This window comes from Cetorhinus maximus, chromosome 16 (genome assembly GCF_964194155.1).
Source record: "Cetorhinus maximus chromosome 16, sCetMax3.hap1.1, whole genome shotgun sequence".
Classification (NCBI taxonomy): domain Eukaryota; kingdom Metazoa; phylum Chordata; class Chondrichthyes; order Lamniformes; family Cetorhinidae; genus Cetorhinus; species Cetorhinus maximus.
In genome coordinates, this window is record NC_135894.1 from 9096700 (window position 1) to 9121691 (window position 24992).

Sequence of the window (24992 nt, forward strand, 5' to 3'; positions counted from 1 at the left end):
ATGTTGCCCTTCCCCACCACTCTTTCTCCCCCCTCCCCAGCCCCCAATGCACGCTTCCTCAGACAAATGGTTCTCTCACATCTGACTGTAATTAATAGATGGATTGAATCCCACTGACACTGCACCACAGGCTGGTGATGCATTTTGATCACTTTGAGTCTATATAAAGACTATATATTCAATGAAGCAGATGGCAATGAAAACGTTTGTTTGTGTTTTGTTATAGGCTGTTTGATTTCTTCATTTAAAACAATTGAGGGTGCCATGGCTGGAAAATCAACTCTACTGAAGGTGATCCTACTGGGAGATGGAGGAGTGGGAAAAAGTTCACTCATGAACAGATACGTTACCAATAAATTTGATATACATCTATTTCACACAATAGGAGTTGAGTTTCTAAACAAAGATTTGGAAGTAGATGAACATTATGTGACAATGCAGATATGGGACACTGCTGGCCAGGAGAGGTTTAGGAGCCTTCGGACACCATTCTATCGAGGCTCTGATTGTTGCCTCCTTACTTTTAGTGTTGATGATCACCAGAGCTTCCAAAATTTGGGCAATTGGAAAAAGGAATTCATCTACTACGCCGATGTCAAGGAGCCAGATAGTTTCCCATTTGTGGTTCTAGGTAATAAAATTGATGTCACCGAGAGGCAAGTTTCAGCAGAAGAGGCTCAGGCTTGGTGCAAAGAGAACGGTAACCACCCTTATTTTGAAACAAGTGCAAAAGATGCTACCAATGTTGCAGTGGCCTTTGAAGAAGCTGTTCGTCGAGTTCTTGCTGCCGATGATAGATCTGACAGTTTCATGCAAACAGACACAGTGAATCTAAACCGAGGGAAGAAACACAGCTCTTTCTGCTGTTGACTGGAAGGTGCAATCAACTTTCCAATGTGTGCCATTGATTTACTGACTGGTGTTGATTGGGGTCATACAGATCTGCTGGAGCTGTTTTGAGGAAACGGATGTCAACCAGCTGAAAACCTGGGTTCCATTGGTTGTGAAAGGGTTTGGATGCACACACGCACAATGCTAATGTGACGAGTTATCCATGGATAATCGGCTTATTCATTGGCCACATGATGAGATTTAGACAAAAGGGTTTTGAGAGTTTAAAATCAACTTTTAAAAATGGCAAAACTACACAAGCTTTAAATTTAAAAAAAATGAATTTGGTGTTGGTATTTTTAACTTAAGTATAACAATTTTTTTGTGCATAAAACCATACTGTAGCTTGGATAATGGTTGGGAAATTGGAACTTAATTAACTCTCAACATTTGTGTAAACTGTTTGTTCCATAAAATTCTCCTTTATGTATTGGTGCTCCTAATCTAACCCTAAAATATGCTGGGGTGGACTGTTAATGATTTTTTTCCGCCCTTCCTTGCAAATAAAACAAAGTTCTAATTATTTACTGGTCTTGGATAGAAACCTTCTGTCTATTCTCATTCCCTAATTTCGAGTGTGTAACTAAAAAGTCTACTGATCATTATTTTTTTCTGTTGAACAATGTATTTGCAGGTACTGAAACATCGTCTACATATTGAGTTCGGTTTAAGTTTGCAGAATGTTACAATGTCAAATAACCGTGAGATACCATTCCATTGTAGCTGCATTAAGTTTGAGAAAAAGTAGAGGTTTGCTTGGTTAGCCAACTGCCAGGGTTCATTTTGTTAATGCACAGCTAAGCTAAGAAGTGTTGGGATCACACGGATGATACAAAGGTACCGAGTATCTTGAAATAACTTGTCAAGGACTGAAATCATTTCAATTAAATTCTGCTTTATATATTAAAAAGTAACTGTTCATCACCATTACATGAAGCACCTTCTGCATTCATTTTTTCTTTCCTCAGGGTTTAATGTAAAACAAGTTTTGCTTGTAGATGCTCTTGTATTTTGGACAATGGTATGTTGTCACATGTACCAGGCTACATAAATGTCACATACTGGACTGACTTGGACTTTTTAATTACTCCAATTATTAAATTGTACCTGTGTGTACATTGGTGAGATTAAAGATCTTCCAAGATTTGAATCTCTTGAACGAGATTAAATTTACAAACGCTAGCTTGTAGCTCAGTATTTTTAGATTTTGGCTCTTCCTGCTGCAGTATGTTCCATTGTATGCCAAAGCTGGGTAATTTAATTTAAAACATATGAATATTTTACCACAAAATGTTTATTTCTTTTCCATTTTTCCCTTTGTGCAACTCAGACTTCTCTAGCCAAGAGTATTGGTTGCAAACCTGCTTTAAGACCTTTGCTGCTGCTTAGCTGGGTATTAGCTGGGTATAAGCTGTGCAATATAACCTGGCTGTCCAGTTTTCCCTTTGCTCCCTGTAGTATCTTTCTATAGTTAGTAGCATAGTTGAGATCAGGAACAAAGCTTGTGGGAATTACTGAGGCAACTTATATTTTAGCACATTACAGTGCAGTTGGAAGACCCAACATGATGAACCATTATATTCTTGCAGAGAGCTGTTTATTAAGCACAATGACAGATTTATTATTGAATGGCCGGACCAGGCTATACTTAGTGAAACAATCAATTCAATTAAAGTAGTGAAAGACAGAATTAAATCCAAAAATAAAAGTGCTTTCTTTCTAAGCTTTGCAGTAAATGTGCTTCTTGTAATAGTTAAATTGTCCCATTTTACCACATTAGGATCTCTACTGTCAACCTTGGCTGATAAGTGCTGCTGAATTATGAAGTGGAAGTAAACTTTTAATGTTGGTATGGGTTACATTTGTTAACAAATCACTGAATTCCCTCTGCCAAGAATTAAGTAACCATTCCTAAACACATCCTCTTTCCAGTCTGTCACCATACTTTCTGATCACTGCTTTTGTTAATTGCTGTATAAAATTATTCAATCACTCGCTGATTCTTTTGGTCTTTTTTTCTTCAGTAACTGACACTCCCTACAAAGTAAGGTTTTTAACAATTTGGACATCAGTTGCACATTTCATGTTGCATTTTACTCATTGATTTTTTAATATCTCCCATTGAAGTTTTCACTTAAACCTAGGTCTATCTCAAAGACTTGGAGCTTTGGATTCAGGTTTCAGCCTTTGCTCAATGGTCACATTCTGACTTTTGAGTCAGAAGGTTAAATTCAAACCCCACTCCAATACTTCACATAATCTTGGATGACACTAATTAAGGAGGCCGAAGCTATCAGTTAAGGTCTTAAAGCAAAACAATGCTGGGCTGGAAATCTGAAATAAATATAGAAAATACTGGAAATACATAGGTTAAGCAGCCTCTGGCGGGAGAAACAAATAAAGGCAAAAATGAGGTTGGTAATGAGAAAAGTAAAGAAATAAAAGATGGGTCTAAATGATCTGTTAACGACAGCAGCCTATTTATTACCAGTACCTACTAACAGGAAAAGAATTGATAAAATCAGTGTTGAATCTGGATGGTGGTCAACTGCTTAACCAAAAGATAAGTTTGCTGCTCCTTGAGATTTGTTGCAATAGTGTAGGGGACCAAGGACAGAGGTCAAAGTGGGATGGAGAACTAAAATGATATGACTAGAAATTCAGGGTCACGATTATGAACTGAACAGATGTGTTCAAAGTTTAGTTTCCCTAATGCAGAGGATTCTTCCTTGCTCGCGATGCATATATGTTAAAGTTTAAGTAAATCACTGATCCAGAAGACATGTTTGGGGCTTCGGATTGTGGTGGTGGAACTTGGGGATGTAGTATCAATTTACCCATTAACCCTTATTCTCAAGTTCTGAAATGATTCAAAGTAATACCCTTACTTATGACAGTGATTATATTTTATTCAGTATAACTAATGCTTGACATTTGCTGATAATCTGAGCAGAAGTGTCAATGCACAATGGCATTAGCATTATGCCCTGGGTAGATGCGCAATCTGCACATTACTATTCCCTGGTCAAGCCCCAGGTATCATGTCAGTCAATGCAACACAATATTTCTACAAGTTCTGCTCGGGGAATCCCTTCTTAAACTTTCTACAAGCAACAAAGCCATGGTGACTGATTTAACCCAATCATTACCTTGCTATTATCTGAGTTGCCCAAATGCAATCGTTTCATGTACCCATCTGATTGCCCATGCCAGGTTAGAATCTCAGATTTCCTACATTAAGACTCTTATCAGCTTATACCCATTTCAAATTCTAAGCTTGGTTAAAGCAAGAAAAGCATGAGGCCTTGGTACTTAGTTATTTTGTCTCAGCACTATCTACATTTGGACTTGCGATTCTACTAAGGTGCTTTAGTTCACACAGCAGCCTATCTGTTTTTAAAACCTCTGGGGTCAATAAATTACTTGGTCAACAAAGGCCCAGACCAGTTTCCCATCAAGTCACCTCTCAGCTGCTTTTACCCAGAGCATGTTGCAATCAGGAATAAAACAAAGTTCAGCATAACAATGACATTAAATTGTGCAATCAATCATAGTTTGTCCTTGAGTTGTTTTTTTTAATGCAAGAAAACCCAATGTAGAGATTTCCCAGGATTCGTAATGGGGAGGAGGGAAGGAAAAGGACAGTTGCTGGAGTTCCTGTGTTTGCATAGGAAGGTCAAGTAGGAAGAGTTTGGGGATTGATGGAAGAGTGGAATGGGTTGTTGTGGAGTCAATAGTCCCTTTGGAATGATGAAAGGGGAGTGATAGGAAAGATGTTTTTTGGAAGAAATGAGGATGATCTGTTAAATGTTCATGTGGGTAGAAGGTGGGGAATCCTACAATGGTTCTGGGAGGGAAGGTGTAAGGGAAGTGCAGGGAATGGATATGGGACAGAGCCCTGGTCAACCACAGAAAAGGCAGACTGGTATGAAAGGTGTCATTGTTAGAGTAGATGAGCCAAAACTGGAGAATGGAATAGTCCCTACAGGAAGAAACATGGGAGGAAGAGGAGTCAAGTAGCTGTAAGTTTCAGTGGGCTCATACTAGATGCTGGTTGACCGCCTATCACCAACAATGGCGAGAAAGAAAAAAAATGGAAATGGACCATGTGAAGGCAAGCAGTGAGGGGGGAGGGGGTGTTGGAACCAAAGTAGAAGTTTTTTTAGCTGGAGGCCTGAGCAGGAAGCAACAGTGAATACAGTCACTGATGTACTAGAAAAAAGGGAAGGGATTGGAGTATCACTGGAACAATGTTCAACATGTGCCTTGAAAATGCAATGACAAGATCTTGGTGTTCTCACCGTTTTTCTTGGATTTGTCTGGCAATAAAGGACCTGTTGGAGGTTGCTGTGGAATATCTAAAGCCATACTGTCTCTGGGAGGATTTCCTCAGCCACAAGAAGTAGGTGTTTCAGGAGAATGCATGTATAAACAAGAGGAAAATACCTTGACAGCTTTCACAGCATGATTTATCTCCATTCTTGAAGATCTAAACTTGTGGAGGTTATAATTCTCTCTCGTTGGAGATGGCTTGTCTTGGTCTTTGGCACTCTCTTCCTCAAAAGGCAGTGGAAGCAGAGTCTTTGAATATTATTAAGACCGAGCTAGATTGACTCTTGATATGCAAGGGGGTGAAAGGTTATCAGGGTAGATGAGAATGTGGAATTGAGGTTACCATCAGATCAGCCATGATCTTATTGAATGGCAGAGCAGGCTCAAGGGGTCCAGAGGCCTACTCCTGCTCCTAATTTGTATGTATGGATGTATGTTTATAAGTATGCCAGCTTCTACAGCATTGAAATAAACCCAATTGGAACCACAGAGGGGTACAAACAACAGTGGGTCGGGCTCAGTGCCTGCAAAGCCAGATATCCCTGCAATGGTCCTCTAGATTCTTCTTGATATTACATTGTTGTACAACTTTCAACATTCTGTGATGTTGAGGAAATGGTTGAAATATGGCCATTTTTTTTAACGTACAGGCAGAGGCATTTACAACAGAGACTGGCAGAAAACTACAACTACCTTGTGACAAGTTTACTAAACAGTTTCTATTAAATTAGACAAATTAAATGCAAAAAAAAAATCTTGTCACTTTTAAGTTGAAGTGCATACAGACTCAAGATTTAATATAGATGCATACCACCATTTTTCTTAAAGCTGATTAATTACAAAGGGAAACTTCAACAGGGATACAGTTGCTGTGAAGTAATGGAACCTAATCAAGTAACTGACACACACATCTTTGCACTTGGTAAATATTAATGATGACATTTCCCACATATGATTTCTTCTACATATACATAAGCTTGAAGGGATAGAACTGTCACAGTAAAATCACCATTTTGTGAAAGACAACATTTTATACACAGAATAAAGGTACTTTTGTTTTTGTATTCTTATTTACTCTATATACATATACTATCATTTGTTCAACTCAGCAGATGCTTCTTTCCCAAAAACTGAACTTTTCTGTCAAATGCTGTTGATCGAATGAGGGTATTAGGTTCATAAAATGGATTCATGGCAAACTGAAGGGAAAAACAAGTACATTAGAGTGGAAATGTTTCTTAAACATTAAAACAAAATTGCAGAGTAATTATAAAACTGAATGCACCCAGGATTGGAAATATTTGGCTATAGTTATTTAAAGTAAATGTATTTCAAATCAAAGGTGTGGACAGTTAAGACTTATGCAGAAGATGTTCATATAGATTTAATGATCCTTTGATAGTTATCAGTGTTATATCTAGTAATTATACTGATTTATTTATGGGAAGACAATTTTGCTTTTTTGCCAAGAGCTTATAGGAGATCCTCCCTGCCCACCCTCACATACACAAAACAATTTTTTAGATCACTGTCTGCATTCAATTAACACTAACATTCCATGCTGCATTAAGTCTCATCATAAATCCATTGAAATCACGTAGCAGTATTCATTGGTTAATCTAAATCTAATCTTTACAAAAATATAGAACAGGAAATATTGGCAAGATTACAGAATCAGACACAAGTTAAACAATATGACATCCTAATTTTCATTTATCCCTGTAGGAAAACAAGACTAAAAAATTAAATTGTAAAATCTACTTACTTTAATGTACAAATCATAGACATCATTAAAGAAATTTTTTATTCCATCTTCTTGCCGAACATCATGCAACATAATGAATCTCATATGTGAAGTGATATTAAGGAAGCATAAACAGAAAAATTAATTGCAATGGAACAAATGCTTCCATTACATATTTTCAGCAAGTACTTGTATTTCTAGTTTTTATGATAACACAAACCAGCTACAATACTTTGGTCTTCAAGCTAGGAGACTAACTTGCTATTACTTTAGCTAACTAAATTAGTAACTAATTAAGTAATCAATAAATAAGGTTTGACAGATATGGCGGGATGGTGGTGTCACATGGCTACAACGTGGGAATTTGTGGAATGCATTGCAGTTCTGGTCAACCGTATCTGTGGTAAGTATCTGCAGCTTGAGCAACTTCTGCCCAGAGTTGCTGAGTTGGAGTCCGATTGCAGACATTGCGGGAAGTCAGGGAGGTGGAGAGTTACGTGGACACTTTGTTCCAGGAGCCAGTCACATGCCTTATCAACTTTATAGTTGATCAGTGGTCAGGGAAGGAGGGTGTGACTAACAGTCAAACAGGTATGTAGATCCAGCATGTAGTGATGGAGGAGCCTTAGCCCTTGACTTTGAGATACTTGATACCTGTGCGGATGAGAACAAGGATGCAGTGTTGAGCAAATTGACCACGGCATCATAGTGCAAACTGCATTTCAATTGGGGAAGCGAAAAGGAAAGTGGTATGATAGGGACAGTGTAGTCAGGGGGATAAATACCGTTCTCTGCAGCTGTGACTGTGAGCTCCAAAGGTTGTGCAGCCTGTCCGGTGCCAGGATTAAGGCCATCTCCTTGCAGCTGAAGACAAACCTAGAACCTAGGTGGGAAGAAGGTGTTTTGAATCATGGCGGATCGGCAGTAGCATTCAGGAAAGAGGGAGTTGTTCTGTTAAGATGGGCTCTACTTAAACCAGGCTGGGATCAGCGTCCTTGCGAATCATATAAATAGGGTTTTGGATTTTAATTATGTCCTATAAAGTCCAGGATTGAGTCAGGCAGTGACAGGTTTTAGAAACAACAAGTTGCATTGTTTCCCCCATATCTAGATATGCGTGTGTCACTACAAATAACTTTCCACTTTGTAGTAATGGTATCATTGCTGTACAAGAATATCTTCTATTGTGTACTTCTAATATTCTCCATTGAGATAATTTTGCGCTTGTATGTGAAATCACAGCCACATGCGAATTTTCAATCTTTATTATTTTGGATTCATTATTGTTCTTTCAATTACCCAATGCAAGAAAAGATGATATTTCAAAACAAGACACTGTGTTCAATATTGTGTATCTATCACAGAAACTATGGCAAGCCAACTTTCTAATTATATAGATTAAAAGGAGGGGGAACTGGCTGCCAGTGATTCAGGGCATGATTCTCTCTCCTCTGAACCCATGTTTAAATTGAGGCTAAACAGACAGAATGAATATCTCCTTTTTCTAATTGTGAAGGTTTATGGGAAACTTGTTTGCACAGGCTTCACCTAGAAACTTATGCCACAATGTTGAACACCGGCGTTTTATTGCTCTCCTGCATAGCCTGTTCAAGACCACCAGAACAATTTCTTCAAAAACAGTGCTTTTCAAAGCACTATTTTGTCGTATCCATTTCACAAACTCTAGATATGGGGGAGGAGAAACAATGAAACTTGTGGTTTCTAAAGTTGAAAACAGTCCTCATGTGACTCAATGCCAGACTTTATAGAATCGAATTAAAATTCCAACTTAAATTTAATGCAAAGCTACCACGTTTAAGATGTTATCTATAATACTACGCCTCACAGCATTAACTTTTCTGAAATTCAAAGCCATTTTAATTCTGGAGTGCAACTCTTGCAACATATTGATAAAATATCTGAGATACACATGCCAATCACATTCAACACATCTATGCAAAGTTTCAGTGTAAAAAGTGCCACGTGAGCAGAAGGTAAAAAACTAGATACATAAAAGCAAGTTTTTTGTGTGAATCTCTTCCTAGAGAACAAAGAATTGGAGAAAATTTACTCAAAAAGGATATGTCCAGCCGTAACAAATGCAGAAACAAACCATTCATTGAACTTATCAACAGTCTTCAGGTACATATTGTTGGATAACCACATGTTCTCATCCACTAAATCAAGAGCAGCATGAGCTATGAACTGGTTCAAGTGTCGGTGATCATCCTGTTTTGGAAAAGAAAATTTAATAAATTGCAAATAACAAAGAAACCATTCGGAAAAAGAAGGCAGCTTTCCTTTCCAACCATTACCCCGTAAAAGGATTCACTCTGCAGTGATTAGCATGGAAACAATATTTCCCTGCTGTAGCGTTAGAGCAACCAAATCACAATTTCCAGTAGCTACAGGAAGCATGCTGGCAAACCAAAGGGATGGATGCAGGGGAGAAAAATAGGCTGACAGAGCCCAAAGATATGGTCAAAGGAAAGAGTCAGGAGGCTTTTGGAGATGGTGTAGTTGAAGGAGAGATTTACAATTGTCAAATGCAGTGATTGAAGGAAAAATACAAAGAGGTGGGGTGGGGGGAGAAACAGTTGCCGAGTGTCACAGAGGCAGGTATGTAGGTATATGTGCTGGAGAAGGTCACTTGGGTTCAAGCAAGGTCACAGGAATTTCAGAACAAGGATCTTGATTTTGAACAAGGAAGTTGATTTTCTGGGACAATGGAAGCTAGTCCAGCATGGCATGGACAAGAAGATGGCTGTGAAGGACCTAGAGGGAGAAGACATAGGATGTAGAGTTTTCAATAACTTGAAGTTTGTGTATAACAACATTGGAGAAGGGTTAGTTCTGGAGGCAACAGAAATGTGAATTAGAGCTTCAGCAAGCAATATTGGCAGTGAGGTATGGGCATAAATGGCAGAGATGGAAACACTCAGCCTTGACTACATGTAGGGTAGAAATGTTACTCAGGGTCAAATAGGGCATAGCAATTGCTTACCTCCAGATGCATCATAGCAATACTGACATCACTGTGAAAATAGTGTTGGCACTCCATCAATATAAAGACTGCATTAGGACACTTTACTCTATTCAATTTTCTCTGGGCCTTTATCTTCTCAATTAAATTTGTCATGGGAAAGCTCTCTTTCTCTCTCCTCAAAGCCCCACTGTTCTGAGTGAGGGAAGCATGTGGTAGCCTTTAAGAATCTATAGCCAAAGTAGGGATTGTGGTACATCATCTTTCCTTGCAGTAAATCTTTTATGCATGTCAGGAACATTGTCTTGGAAAAACATCCCAAACAAAATCACTAGTGTAATTTGAAGTGTTATCTGACCAACAAAGTTTGCATGCCTCTACTACAATTCTATCTTTAGCCTGTGTACAAGTTGATGCAGGGCTACAATATTTATTTTTAATAGGATTTCTCGCATCAGAATCTCAAGACCCACATGTATAAACAGCTGATCAGTTGTCAGTAACTCTCTGCCTATTTGGCTGAAGGACAAGTTATGTGAAGTACGATCTTGCCATGCAGATAAGAATGTGTCAAGGTTACTACAGTATTTTCCTGAGCATGCATCTCATCCCATTCCCCACCTAATGATATCCCATAGACATGTTTCTCAATGCAGAGCAGCAGACATGCCAGATGGGGTCTCATTTGTGTAAAAGCACTGAAGTCTCTCCTGTGGTGCAAGTTTGTGATAATCAGAAAAGAGATCTGAGATTGGAATGTTGCAAGCAAGGCAAGACTCAACAACAATATGCAGTTATGTAGCACCTTCAACAAAATAAAGCATCCCAAGGTGCTTCGCAGGAGAGTTATCAAAAAAAAACTGACAAGTCACATAAGGAGATATTAGTGCAGATAACAAAAAGTTTGATCAATGAGATAGGTTTCAAGGAACACTTTAAAGGAGCAAAGTGAGGTAGAAAGACAGGTATAGAGAGGGAATTCAACAGCTTGGGGCCTGCACAGCTGAAATCACTGAGACGTCCCAAGGGCTTCACAGGAACATAATAAAACAAAGTATGACACCAAGCCACATAAGGAAATATTAGGTCAGATGACCAAAAGCTTGACCAAAGAAGTATGTTTTAAGGCGTGTCTTAAAGGAGGAAAGTAAGGTAGAGGCAGAGAGGTGTACAGGGGGAATTGCAGAGCTTGGGGTCTAGGCAACTGAAGACACGGCCACCAATGTTGGAACAATTATAATTGTGAATGCATAAGAGGCCAGAATTAGAGGAGTGGGGGTATCTTGAAGGGTTGTGGGGTTGGAGGAGATTAGAGATAGGGAGGGATGATACAGTGGAGGAATTTGAAACAAGGATGAGAACTTTAAAATCAAGGCGTTGCTTGACTAGGAGCCAATGTAGGTCAACAAGCTCAGGGGTGATAGGGGAATATAATTGGATTTGCAGCAAGTTAAGACACAGGCAGCAGAGTTTTGGATGACCTCGAGTTTACAGAGGTAGAATGTAGGAGACCAGCCAGGAGTTGGAATAGTTGAGTCTAGGGATAACAAAGGCATAAATGAGGGTTTCGGTTGCAGATGAGTTCAGACAGCAGCAAAGACAGATGTTACAGAGTTGGAAATAGGTGGTCTTAGTGATAGCATGAATATAAGGTTGGAAGTTCATCTCTGGATCAAAAGCGACACCAAAGTTGTGAACAGACCGGCTTAATCTCAGGGTGTTGCCAGGGAGAGGGAACCAAAAACAAATGCTTCAGTCTTTAATTGGAGGAAATTTCTGCTCATCTGACATCCAGTACTGGATGTCAGATAAGCAGTCTGATAATTGCAACAGTGGAGAGAGGTAGTAGGAGATGTGAAAACTAACACTGTACCTTCAGATGATGTCACTAAGGGGCAGCATGTAGGTGAGAAATAGGAGTGGGCAAGAATAGATCCTTGGGGGACACCAAGCCATTGCAAGTGATCCTCTGACTATGATTTGATAGATAAGAATGAAACCACAAAACCAGTCCCAACCACCTGGATGACAGTGGAGAGGATTTGAGAAGGATGGTGTGGTCAACCATGTCAAAGGCTGCAGATATTTTCTGATACAGTATTTTCCTAGTAAGAGTGTATTTAAGTACTATATACTCACTTTGGGCTCCATTTTGCCTGCTGGAAGAAACTCCATTTCAAATACAGGGTTGTCATGATGACCAACTATAACAAAATAAAAACTACCAGACATGTCTCTGATTTAACCTGTAGAGAAAACATCATTCATATTAAAATTAATGAATCATGAATCCACAAGAATTATCACTTTAGTTTTTTGTGGTTCTGCAGGAGCTCATGTACATATGCTCAAGATGGAAATCAAGAATTTCTAATTAAAACGACTTTAAAAGTGTTTACATTTTGTCCCTGAAAAAGGTTTATTAATTCACTCAATTTCATAATTGTTTTAAGTAACATTTTCTCTTAATATAAGTTCCCCTCTGCCATGCATGATTGATTCCCAGTTCAAAATGAGCCATCTGTTCCCAGAGACTGACAATATTGCTCTGTAACTAGTGTCTAGGAATAATTAAAGAGAATAACTGATACAGATGCAATATATCATATTGTCCTGAAGTAACAGACAAGAAAGGTCAATAGGTTTGACTGTGACCAGCTAGCTGCCCTCAGCTAGGCACTGAGGACAAAACAATTGGCTCCATTGTCCAAAGGTGGAAAAAGGAGCCCAGGTTCATAAGACATAGGAGCAGAAATAAGGCCATTCGGCCCATCGAGTCTGCTCTGCAATTCAACAATGGCTGATAAGTTTCTCAACCCCATTCTCCCGTAACCTTTGATCCCCTTACCAATCAAGAATCTATCTATCTCGGTCTTAAATACACTATGACCTGGCCTCCACAGCCTTCTGTGGCAATGAATTCCATAGATTCACCACTCTTTGGCTAAAGAAGTTTCTCCTCATCTCTGTTCTAAAAGGTCTTCCCTTTACTCTGAGGCTGTGCCCTTGGGTCCTAGTCTCTCCTACTAATGGAAACACCTTCCCCACGTCCACTCTATCCAGGCCTTTCAGTATTCTGTAAGTTTCAATCAGATCCCCCCTCATCCTTCTAAACTCCATCGAGTATAAACCCAGAGTCCTCAAACGTTCCTCATACGTTAAGCCTTTCATTCCTGGGATCGTTCTCATGAACCTCCTCTGGACCCTCTCCAGGGCCAGTACATCCTTCCTGAGATACGGGGCCCAAAATTGCTCACAATATTCTAAATGTGGTCTGATCAGAGCCTTATAAAGCCTCAGCAGCACATCCCTGCTTTTATATTCTTGTCCTCTTGAAATAAATGCCAACATTGCATTTGCCTTCCTAACTACCAACTCAACCTGCAAGTTAACCTTAAGAGAATCCTGCACCAGGACTCCCAAGTCCCTTTGCACTCCAGATTTCTGAATTCTCTCCCCATTTAGAAAATAGTTTATGCCTCTATTCTTCCTACCAAAGTGCATGACCTCACACTTCCCCACGTTGTATTCCATCTGCCACTTCTTTGCCCATTCTCCTAACCTGTCCAAATCCTTCTGCAGCCTCCCTGCCTCCTCAATACTACCTGTCCCTCCACCTATCTTTGTATCATCTGCAAACTTAGCCAGGATGCCCTCTGTTCCTTCATCTAGATCATTAATGTATAAAGTGAAAAGTTGTGGTCCCAACACTGACCCCTGCGGAACTCCACTAGTCACTGGCCGCCATCCTGAGAAGGACCCCCTTATCCCCACACTCTGCCTCCTGCCAGACAGCCAATCTTCTATCCATGCTAGTACCTTGCCTCTAACACCATGGGCTCTTATCTTACTGAGCAGCCTCCTGTGCGGCACCTGGTCAAAGGCCTTCTGGAAGTCCAAGTAGATAACATCCATTGGCTCTCCTTTGTCTAACCTACTCGTTACCTCCTCTAAGAATTCTAACAGATTTGTCAGGCATGACCTCCCCTTGATGAAACCATGCTGACTTTGCCCGATTTTACCATGCACTTCCAAGTATTCTGAAATCTCATCCTTAATAATGGACTCTAAAATCTTACCAACGACCGAGGTCAGGCTAATCGGCCTGTAATTTCCCGTCTTTTGTCTCACTCCTTCTTAAACAGGGGGGTTACATTAGCGATTTTCCAGTCCTCTGGGACCCTCCCTGACTCCAGTGATTGCTGAAAGATCGCCACTAACGCCTCCACTATCTCTTTAGCCATCTCCTTCAGAACTCTGGGGTGTAATCCATCTGGTCCAGGTAATTTATCCACCTTCAGACCTTTCAGTTTTCCTAGCACCTTCTCTTTGGTGATGGCCACCATATTCACCTCTGCCCCCCGACTCTATTGAACTTTGGGGATGTCACTCGTGTCTTCCAGTGTGAAGACTGATGCAAAGTACCTATTCATTTCCTCCACCATTTCTTTGTTCCCCACCACTACTTCTCCAGTGTCATTTTCCAGAGGCCCAATGTCCACTTTTGCTTCTCTCTTACCCTTTATATATCTAAAAAAAACTCTTGCAATCTTCTTTTATATTACTGGCTAGTTTACCCTCATATTTAATCTTCTCCCTCCTTATTTATTTTTTAGTTGTCCTCTGTTGGTCTTTGTAGGCTTCCCAATCCCCTGGTTTCCCACTGCTCTTCGCCGCATTGTATGCTTTCTCTTTAGCTTTTATGCTGTCCCTGACTTCCCTTGTCAGCCATGGTTGTCTCGTCCTCCCTTTGGTATGCTTCTTCTTCCTAGGGATGAATTTTTGCTGTGTCTCCCAAATTACTCCCAGAAACTCCTGCCATTGCTGTTCCACTGTCTTTCCTGCTAGGCTCATCTCCCAGTCAATTCTGGCCAGCTCCTCCCTCATGCCTCTGTAATTGCCTTTATTCAACTGTAATACCGGTACATCTGATTCCAGCTTTTTCCTCTCAAATTGCAGGGTAAATTCTATCATATTATGGTCACTTCCTCCTAAGGGTTCCTTCACCTTAAGCTCCCTTATCAAATCTGCCTCATTACACATCACTAAATCTAGAATTGCCTGTTCCCTAGTGGGCTCCACCACAAGCTGCTCCAAAAAGCCATCTCGTAGACATTCCACAAATTCCTTTTCTTGGGATCCATTACCAACCTGATTTTCCCAGTCTACCTGCATATTGAAATCCCCCATGATCACTGTAACCTTGCCTTTCTTACACGCCTTTTCTATCTCCTGGTGTATCTTGTGCCCCACATCCTGACTACTGTTCGGAGGCCTGTACATAACTCCCATTATGGTTTTACCACCTTTGCGGTTCCTCAATTCTACCCACACAGATTCTACATCATCTGACCCTACATCATTTCTTGCTATCGATTTAATTTCATTTCTTACTAACAAAGCAACCCCACCTCCTCTGCCAACCTGCCTATCTTGTCGATAGGATGTATATAGGATATTTAGCTCCCAGTCCTGATCCCCTTGCAGCCATGTCTCCGTAATGCCCACCACATCATACCTGCCAATTTCAATCTGCGCCACAAGCTCATTTACCTTATTTCGTATACTGCGTGCATTCAGATACAACACCTTCAGTCCTGTATTTCCCGTCCCCTTTCTCATTGTTGTCCCTTTATCTGATGTGCTTGAAGTTAGATTCCTAGCCCTTTCCAAACACTCTGTCCTATTTTGTGTTCTGGAGACTTTATTCATTGCTGATCACTGAGCAGATTTATACATGCAGATGTCCAACTGAGCAAGATGAAAACAGATACACAATAGTGACCTACTTATTAACTAGATTCAGAAAAGGAAATATCCTTAGAATAACTCTTGTAAAGCTTCATGACATGCAGCACTTAAACTTTCAAAAGGTGTTCAAGAAAGTTTCATACAAGTTTAACTGATATGTTCCTAGGGTTTACCCCAAATCTAATAAACTGGGTCAAAAAACCGAGTATTAAAGAGGTTATATGATGGGTGAAGAAGGAATAAATAGGGACCCCTGTGGCTTAATGTTGGGACCATTACCATTTCAATTGATGTTAGTGATGGATCAGAAACTTGCTGTAAACTGGTCAATTATACAAACTAGATAGGGCAGTGCATTCGTTCCAGTACGTGCTTATCATGGAAGAATGAGTCCAAAGCTAGTCCTTTTCACCTCAAGCAGGTTTATTTTTAAGACAGCTCTGCAAAGTAACAGACTCACCCAGTCCCTTCCAGACCAGTGTTACAGATCTAACCATTTATGGGTGAGCCAATGCCCACCACCTGTTTTGACAATGTAATTGCCTGTCAACAAGATGATTGTTATTGGACCTTGATAATGTAATTAATGATACATTGACACAGTAAAATCAGAAGAGGCCACTCAAATTACACAGCAAATTGGATAAAATATATAAACTATGTTAATTTTTTCCTAGGTATGTCTCAAGTGTTGTATATATGTAGAAAAAACAAGTGACAAACACAGTAGCCTCAAGATGTCCAACCAGTGAAGGGTAACAATCAAAGCTAATGGGATGTCAAATGACACTGACTTAGTCTTATTGTTTTGCCAAACGAAATGACCAACAAACAGTACAGAGCTCTGGCTAAACTGCCCTTGAATAGTGTCCAGTTCTTGTTACTGAGACATAAGAAGGTTGTTCAAGTGCAGAAAGAAGTCATGAGGGCGATATTCAGTGTCAAAGGTCTGAATTTTGAGAAAGATTAAAGGGACATCTTGAGAAAAGCAGCATTTGAGTGTGATCTTAAAGGTATGAAAAATAGTTAAGGGTATGGAAAAAGTAAAGCTGGAAGATTATTGTAACATTAAGAAAGGTTCATCCATTCAAAATAGTAAAATGTTAAATTTAAGAAAATTCCTCTTCACACCAAATGAAATGAATGGATGGAACAGACTTCTTGGAAGAGTAGTGAAAGCATAAAACCTTAGAATCCTTTAAGAATTTGATGGTGAAATGAGGGGCTTTAGGATCTGCCTGGATAGGCTGAACTGCTGATCTCACCACTAACCATTTTGTGATCACTGTTGCCTTCAGGGGATAAGTAGCATGGGAGGGAGTTCAGTTGGGGAGGACAAGTAGATGAAATAGTAAAGATGAAAAAAACACCAAAAATAGCTGATATTCAAAGTATGAACTCTTGTATTTGTATTTCTGGAATTTTAAATGTCAGATTTACAAAGAAGTTGTACAGCAACAGCTACTTTTGAAGGCCTGCAAATGTTCAGACCAGCACCATAAGTTTATGGTGAAAGAAAATGTATTAGGATGCAATAGCTAGGGCAAACCAGATTAGATAGATTAAGGAACTAGACAAACAAGCTAGGGAATTTCTCTTTCCAGGAATCTTTGGAATGAATTGCAAGACTCACTGCAAACTTCAAGAGGAGCTTATATCTATACACAAAGTCCTGTGGAATGTGAGATGATGAATCTCTGTCATCGCTTTCATCTAGAACTTATTTGTGATCTGTGGGAGAAGTGGAAGGAATTTCTCATATCCTTCTGTGCCAGAAATTATTTTTTAAACTGTTTTTACCCTGCCTACAAGAATCCATGGCTGCTGGGTGGCTGAAAATTGCGGGAGGGGATATTTACCTCTTTTGGAGTCAAACAATTAACAAAACAAGGGATAAATTAAACGCAGCCCCTAAGTTAGGGTCATTGCAAAACCAAGGACACAATTTAAAGGAAACTTACAACATCAAACCAAAATGTGATTAACAGGGTCGATAAGGCACCCCAGCCCCCATGGTGCCCCACTGGGTATGGAAGGCCTTGAGAGTGCCTGCAGACACTGCGTGCTCCCTCTCCAGGGACACCCGGCTGCCAACGTAGCCGCGGAAGAGGGGCGGACAGTCGGGTCGGACGACCCCCTTGATTGCCCGCTACCCGGACCTGTTAATGGCTAACCTGGCCCAGCCCAGGAGCAGGTTCACGGGGAGGTCCTCCCCCCACCCCCACCCCCGGGTGCCCGCAGATCAGGAGCGTGTGGCTGCGAAATGCAAACATAAAATGTTAAACACTAGCGTCCGTCCCTGGGTGGGATCGAACCACCAACCTCTGGGTTAACAGCCGAACGCGCTAACCGACTGCCCCACACAGACAGACTGACGGGAGGGAGGGAGAGAGGGAGGGAGGGAGGGAGGATATTTAGCTGCACCATTAGATGGAGCAGCCCCCGCCCCAACCCCCATGTTGTCCAAGGAGAGGGAGAAGAGGCTCCCAAACATCACTCAGCCTGAAGCTACAGACATTAGTTATGGGAGGTAAAGCCACTCGGACGGTGAAGATGGGGCCGCAAACCCGGAGCGCTTCATCCGACCGAAAGGTCATGTCGGTCCGTAAACACAGTTAATCCATGACCCGGGCCCACCGGGCACCCGGCTCCCCCTCCGGGCCCACCGGACACCCGGCTCCGCCCGCCCCGGGCCTGTGTTGTCAGGGTCAGTTCCCTCGATGACAAGGCGACAACACTCGGCGGGCCCACCCCACACTCACCGCGCGCGTCTCCTCAGCCTGGGCCAGCGGCAACGGGAGGAACCGACAACCAGACCAAGGCCCGTCCGGAGAAGCCGATTGGAGGGGAAATTGTCCCCGGAAGCGAACCAATGGGTCACTTTTTTTTTTTAACCAATCGGCTTCGCGCATCTGAAGGGGCGGGGCCGGGGGCGGGGCCATGTCAACGGCTGGTTTGCCCGTGACCGAGTTGCAGCGTCTGGCGGTTGCTGGAGTGACGGGAGGAGGCGGTTAGAGCTCGAGCGGCGGCCAGGGGTCACCCGGGGGTCACGATCTCAGGTGGGTGGCCGTCCGGTCCGTCCGTCTGTCCTCCGGCCAGGGCCAGAGCCGAAATGGGCGGCACCTTTAAGGGGCTTCTGCAGAGAGGCCTTGAAGCTTCTGGATGTGCTGGGGAAGGGGCTTCTGCTGTGTTGCCATCACAGACCCGCCGGCATTTCTCAATGTGCTTAGCGCCAGCCATGACCCGCCTGAGAAACTGGGCACCACAATGAAAAACTTCCAGATGAAGATGATCTAAAGATGGGTCTTGGCAGATTTCCAGCCTTGGGGCTGTAACTATCTCCTTGTTCCACTGTGGAGCTGTTCTTGTCAAGGACACGTTTGCAGTGAAGTACTGGGCAGCACAGGCACGATGGGCAGAATGGCCTGCCGTGCTGCATCATTATAGGATTTGCAGATATTCTGTCGTTTACAAGTTGTTAACGCAAGGGCATGAATGTTGGTTGGGCAGCACAGTGCAACCTGGTTTGAAACTCTTTCGAGTTATCAACAGTCACAGATTGCAACTCTTTCGAGTACAATCACAGTTCTTGGTTTCCGGGAGTGGGACATGAACCCACAACCCTCTGATTCAAAGGCGAGGGTGCTATGAACTGAGCCACAGCTGACACGTTGAGTGAGTTAGATCAAAACGGGGCACATTTTTAAGCAGCAGAGTGAACCCGGATTCAAGCAATGGATTGACAGGACTGCAGTTGTAGAAGCTCTTTTCATCTAGATCCATATGTAGTGTACAATGACTTAGCAGTAAAATCATGGCATGTATTCACTAAAGATCTTTTAATATTTAATGAAATAGTATTAATGATTGTGCAATAACCTCTATCTCTTGTATGATAATAAACCCAGCTATAAATTTACTATAGACTCTGAAGAGGGAGAAGGGACACATAACAGAGCAGAGAGCGCTGGCAGGTGTGTGGAGCTGGCTGTGAAAGTAAGAAAAGTCAAGGTTCTTGAAGACAGGGCAGATATTTTGAAATTGAAATGTGGACAGATTGGAGCAAATGGAGATTGGCAAACATCAGGTGAATGTGGTTTCACGGCTACGATTAGGGGGTGGTGTGGGTGGCTGGATTCTGAGTGAATCGGAGTTTTAATGTAAAGTGGAGATTGGGAGGCTAGGGTTTCTGGATGTGTTCAGTGTTTCCTTGAGGGTTTCAATGGGAATTGGGGTGAGGAAGGAACTGAGAGAGAATATTTCAGAAGTGGAAGTAGACAACTTTGGCAGTGAACTGGATGTGAGGTTTAAAGCTTTTTTAAAAATTCATTCACGGGATGTGGGCATCACTGGCTGGGCCAGCATTTATTGCCCATCCCTAGTTGCCCTCAAGAAGATGGTGATGAGCTGCCTTCTTGAGCTGCTGCAGACCATGTGGTGTAGGTATACCACAGTGTTGTTAGGAAGGGACTTCCAGGATTTTGACCCAATGACAGTGAAGGAACAGCGATATATTTTCAAAGTCAGGATGGTAAGTGACTTGGAGGGGAGCTTCCTGGTGGTGGTGTTCCCATCTATCGGCTGCCCTTGTCTTTCTAGATGGTAGGGGCCTTGGGTTTGGAAGGTGCTGTCTAAGGATCCTTGGTGAATTTCTGTAGTGTATCTTGTAAATGGTACGCACTGCTGCTGATGTGCATCAGTGGTGTAGGGAGTGAATGTTTGTAGATGTGGTGCCAATCAAGCAGTCTGCTTTGTCCTGGATTGTGTCGAGCTTCTTGAGTGTTGTTGGAGCTGGACTCACCCAGGCCAGTGGGGAATATTCCATCACACTCCTGACTTGTGCCTTGTAGATGGTGGACAAGCTCTGGGGAGTCAGGAGGTGAGTTATTCATCACAGGATTCCTAGTCTCTGACCTGCTCTTGTAGCCACAGTATTTATATGGCTAGCCCAGTTCAGTTTCTGGTCAATGGTGACCCTCAGGATGTGGGGAATTCAGTGACGGTAATGCCATTGAACATCAAAGGGCGATGGTTAGATTCTTTCTTGTTGGATGATCATTGCCTGGCACTTGTGTGGCGTAAACATTACTTGCTGCTTGTCAGCCCAAGGCTGGATATTGTCCAGGCCTTGCTGCATTTGGTCATGGACTGCTTCAGTATCTGAGGAGTCGTGAATGGTGCTGAACATTGTGCAATCATCGGCGAACATCCCCACTTCTGACCTTATGATGGAAGGAAGGTCATTGATGAAGCAGCTGAAGATGGTTGGGCCGAGGACACTACCTGAGGAATTCCTGCAGTGAGGTCCTGGAGCTGAGATGACTGACCCTCCAATAATCACAACCATCTTTCTTTGTGCAAGATATAAATCCAACCAGCGGAGAGTTTTACCCCTGATTCCCATTGACTCCAGTTTTGCTAGGGCTCCATGATGCCACAGTCGGTCAAATACTGCCTTGATGTCAAGGGCAGCCACCTCGCCTTGGGAGTTCAGCTCTTTTGCCCATGTTTGAACCAAGGCTGTAATGAGGTCAGGAGCTGATTGGGCCTCGTGGAAGCCAAACTGGGTGTGATTGAGCAGGTTATTGCTAAGCAAGTGCCGCTTGATAGCACTGTTGATGACCCCTTCCATTACTTTACTGATGATTGAGAGTAGATGGATGGGGCAGAAATTGGCCAAGTTGGATTTGTCTTGCATTTTGTGTATTGGACATACCTGGGCAATTTTCCACATAGCCAGGTAGATGCCAGTGTTGTTTGCTGAACTAGAACAGCTTGGCTAGGCATGCGGCAACTTCAGGAGCACAAGTCTTCAGTGCTATTGCTGGAATATTGTCAGGGCCCATAGCCTTTGCACTATCCAGTGCCTTCAGCTGTTTCTTGATACCATGTGGAGTGAATCGAGTTGCCGGAAGACTGGCATCTGTGATGCTGGTTCAGGATAGAGTAGCACACGCAGGTTGCACGTGGGTTCAACTTGAGCAGACATTTGAGCGGTATGGGACCGGAGCCATCACACTGATTTTGTGGAAGAGTCAAAGAAGACCATAAAATTTTACCAATCTTCTGGGCTACCACTAATCTAGAATAACATTGTATGCCTTTTCTTTCAATTTGATACCATCCTTAATTCCTTAGTTACAGATGGTGCATCCTTCTCATAGTCTCTTTTTCAATGGAATATATCTTTGAGCATTATGAAATAACACCTTGACTGCCTGCCACTGCTTCCTTGTCATCTTTTAACCTATTTTCCCATTTCAGTTTAGCCTACTTTGGCTTCATAACTTTGCAATTGCCTTTATTTAAATTTAAGACTCTAGTTTCAGACACATTTCTCACCCTCAAACTGAATGTGAAATTCTATAATTTGATCCATACAATTCATATGAAGCTTAAAATCTTGATTTTTGCAGTACCTTTCTTACAAGTCTTCCTCATTTGTTGATTTATGCCCTGTCCTACAGTATCTGTCAGGGGGCCTATAAAGTACTTCGACCAGTCACTTCTTCTATTTGCTATTTCTTATCTCCACCAAAAATGATTCTGTACCTTGGTCCTCCGAACAAAGATCATTTATCATGACTGTATTAATTTCATCTTTTATTAACAAAGCTACCCCACCTCTGTTTCCTTTCTTCCTGTCGTTCGAAATATCAAATACCCCTGAATATTCAGGTCCTAGCTGTGATCACTTTTTACCCATATCTGTGCAATGGATTTCATTATAACATATTCATTTATTTCTATTTGTGCTATCAATTATTGTTATGAGTGCTGCATGCATTCAGATAAAGAGCCTTTAATTTTGCCTATTTTTGATTTTCTCCTACTCTGACCTTATTTGCTGATGCGCTCTTACATTGTACACTCTGTCCCTGTCATCCTCTGATTACCATTGCATGCATCGTTAACCTGTAGAACTGCCTTGTCCTTTCTCTTCAACTTTCCAAATCTTCTCTCACGTGACTGCGCTCCCAGCTATTTTTTTAATTCATTTATGGGATGTGGGCGTCGCTGGCTAAGCCAGCATTTATTGCCCATCTCTAATTGCTCTTGTTCAGAGGGCATTTAAGAGTCAACCACATTGCTGTGGGTCTGGAGTTACATGTAGGCCAGACCAGGTAAGGACAGCAGATTTCCTTCCCTGAAGGGCATTAGTGAACCAGATGGGTTTTTTACATCAATCGTTTCAACGTCATCGTTAGACTTTTAATCCCAGATTTTTTATTGAGTTTAAATTCCACCATCTGCCATGGCGGGATTTGAACCCAGATCCCCAGAGGATTGCCCTGGGTTTCTGGATTACCAGTCCAGTGACAATACCACAAGTCCTAGTTATACAATGCGCCAGGACACTGGCCCCACCGTGGTTCAGGTGAAGGCCATCCCAATGGTACACCTCCCTCTTTCCCCAAGTACTGGTGCCAGTGCCCATGAATCGAAACTCATTTCTCCCACATCAATCTTTGTGCCACACGTTCAATGCTCTGGCTTCATTCTTACTAACATTAAGCTTCTGACTCACCCAAGTTTGACATTGAACAGTCAATTTTAACGATAGTCATGCAATTAACGTATGGGGAGTTTTGGATAGGATCTTAACCAGGTGAAGGTAATATGTCAAATCCATAAATTTCATTCAGTTACTAAAATACATTTTCAACATTGTCTGCTTATTTGCTGATGGTGTAAATTTATTTGTAACTAAACAAATAGTTTATTTGTAACTATGACAAAGAAAACTTTGTATCTTTGCAAAATAAATGTAAAGAAGGTATTGTAGACTTTCTCATAATTCTTGATGCTTGAATTTTGTACTATTCATACAGTAAGGACCTTTTTGTTTAATTTGCTGCAGTGTATAAATGGAATCTAAAATGGCTTTTGATACTTGTGAAGCCATTTCTTCAGAGGAGCTTCGGAGGAGACTTTATCAAACATTCAAAAACCGAGGTGTCTTAGATTCTTTAAAGGTACTTATTTCTCTTGAACTAAAGGATATGTTGCAGCGTCTTTCTGTAATAATAATCCTACAGTATGTCTTTACAATTTAACTGAAAATCCTTAAAATTCATGGCTACACAATTTTTATATTTCTATCCCATACTCAGTCACACATTCATACTTGTACTGAATGCTTAAATATTGAGTTAAGAAATATAGTACCCACAAATGAAGCAAAATAAATTTACCACATTTCTATAATTTTGTGATAGATCACTTATATAGATCACCTGGCAAATATCAAGCCAATGAGTCGCAGCATTGAGTTGATGGTAATTGATCGTTAAGCAGCTAATTCCTCAAATTTGTATGCCTATTCCATTAAATTCATCTTTATCCGTTTCTTTTAAAGATCCTGCCATTTGACTTCTAGAAGGTATCAGACGCTTTGTTGAAACCCACATTTATTCTGACTTTTTGCAACAGCAAAGCCAATTAATAATTATGCAGTGTACATTAGTTATGTACATACTTTGCAGAGTTCATAGTTGACAAGTTGCCATGAATGTTAATTTGCACATCATCCAGTATCAAGTAACAATAATCTCTGATGAAATAAGTGAAATTTTTAGGCATCTTAAAAGATGAACAAGTTTCTGCAAAAGTTTGTTTAGTATTTTGTTAGACCCTTGCCTCACTTATAAATTTTCTGTTTGCCAGTCTCAGCTTCGAAATCAGCTTGTTCATGAATTAACACATCCTGGTTTAAATGGACGCTTACCTGCAAATGGTCATCGTCATCAGAAACCTTCCACAGACGAGGATTCTCTGATGATTATGGCTGCAAATAGCATCGTGGTGGACCACTTGCGTCAGATTGGATACGAGTACTCGCTGTCTGTCTTTTACCCAGAATGTGGCTTAGAAAAGGAAAAGGTAAAGTAAAACTGTATTTTTGCCGTTTTAAAAAAAAATGTAACTACTGCAGTGGGAAGCAAGCCAGGAGTTGAAAGAGCAAATCAGCACACTGGTTATAGTACATTTTGAAGTCAAAACCAAACCAATAAATGCTGTCGATGTTTTTTGCAAAGAGTTTGAATTTGATTTTGGGCAACCTACAAGCATGGTTTGAATTAATTCAAATGTTTCAATTAAAAGTGGGGAGCATATTTTCTGATATCCATTTATTGTTAGATTTTAATTTAATTAACTTGTGTATGATAAGGTGTGCAAAGGAAACTTTTGCTTCAATTTCCTTCTTTCCATTAGTGAAGCCACTGACTCATTCTAGGTTACAGCTCCAGCAGTCTTTAGGTACCACATGTACTGAGTAACTTCTCCAGG

At 41.3% G+C, this 24992-nt stretch overlaps 3 protein-coding genes across 6 annotated transcripts in view; 2 read left to right on the top strand and 1 right to left on the bottom strand.

Annotated features, from left to right (window-relative positions):
- Window positions 1-2883, top strand: part of rab9a (RAB9A, member RAS oncogene family) — a 70795-nt gene extending 67912 nt beyond the window's left edge. For both annotated transcript variants that reach the window (XM_078559361.1, XM_078559360.1), the window contains exon 3: window positions 227-2883. In XM_078559361.1, coding sequence (XP_078415487.1) covers window positions 265-870 — 606 coding nt within the window. In that variant the 5' untranslated portion in view covers window positions 227-264 and the 3' untranslated portion in view covers window positions 871-2883. The remainder of the gene's footprint in view (window positions 1-226) is intronic.
- A 3096-nt stretch (window positions 2884-5979) lies between these two features.
- Window positions 5980-18574, bottom strand: trappc2 (trafficking protein particle complex subunit 2). 2 transcript variants are annotated; one of them, XM_078559363.1, is made up of 5 exons: window positions 18464-18574; window positions 12090-12196; window positions 9052-9196; window positions 6989-7074; window positions 5980-6422 (listed from the first exon to the last, which is right to left on the bottom strand). In XM_078559363.1, exons 2-5 carry the CDS (start codon window positions 12180-12182, stop codon window positions 6324-6326), a joined length of 423 nt encoding a protein of 140 aa, XP_078415489.1. In that variant the 5' UTR covers window positions 12183-12196; window positions 18464-18574; the 3' UTR covers window positions 5980-6323. The 2 variants fall into 2 exon arrangements, with proteins under 2 accessions (XP_078415489.1, XP_078415488.1); XM_078559362.1 differs by having other exon boundaries at window positions 6989-7070; window positions 9048-9196.
- A 49-nt stretch (window positions 18575-18623) lies between these two features.
- ofd1 (OFD1 centriole and centriolar satellite protein) overlaps window positions 18624-24992 on the top strand; it is an 82415-nt gene continuing 76046 nt past the window's right edge. Inside the window, exons 1-3 of one of the 2 annotated variants that reach the window (XM_078559348.1) lie at window positions 18624-18760; window positions 23563-23677; window positions 24369-24584. In XM_078559348.1, coding sequence (XP_078415474.1) covers window positions 23570-23677; window positions 24369-24584 — 324 coding nt within the window. In that variant the 5' untranslated portion in view covers window positions 18624-18760; window positions 23563-23569. Of the gene's footprint in view, window positions 18761-19690; window positions 19789-23562; window positions 23678-24368; window positions 24585-24992 lie in introns of those variants that run through there. The other variant, XM_078559349.1, reaches the window with a different exon arrangement.

Bases quoted from the DNA above. Each gene is read 5' to 3' on its own strand.
- trappc2 (XM_078559363.1), bottom strand. From the start codon at position 12,182: ATGTCTGGTAGTTTTTATTTTGTTATAGTTGGTCATCATGACAACCCT. The intron at 9,197-12,089 runs GTGAGTATATAG...TTTCCAAAACAG, and splicing joins CAGGCAAAATGGAGCCCAAA to GATGATCACCGACACTTGAA. The intron at 7,075-9,051 runs ATATCCTTTTTG...ATATCACTTCAC, and splicing joins TGCATTTGTTACGGCTGGAC to ATATGAGATTCATTATGTTG.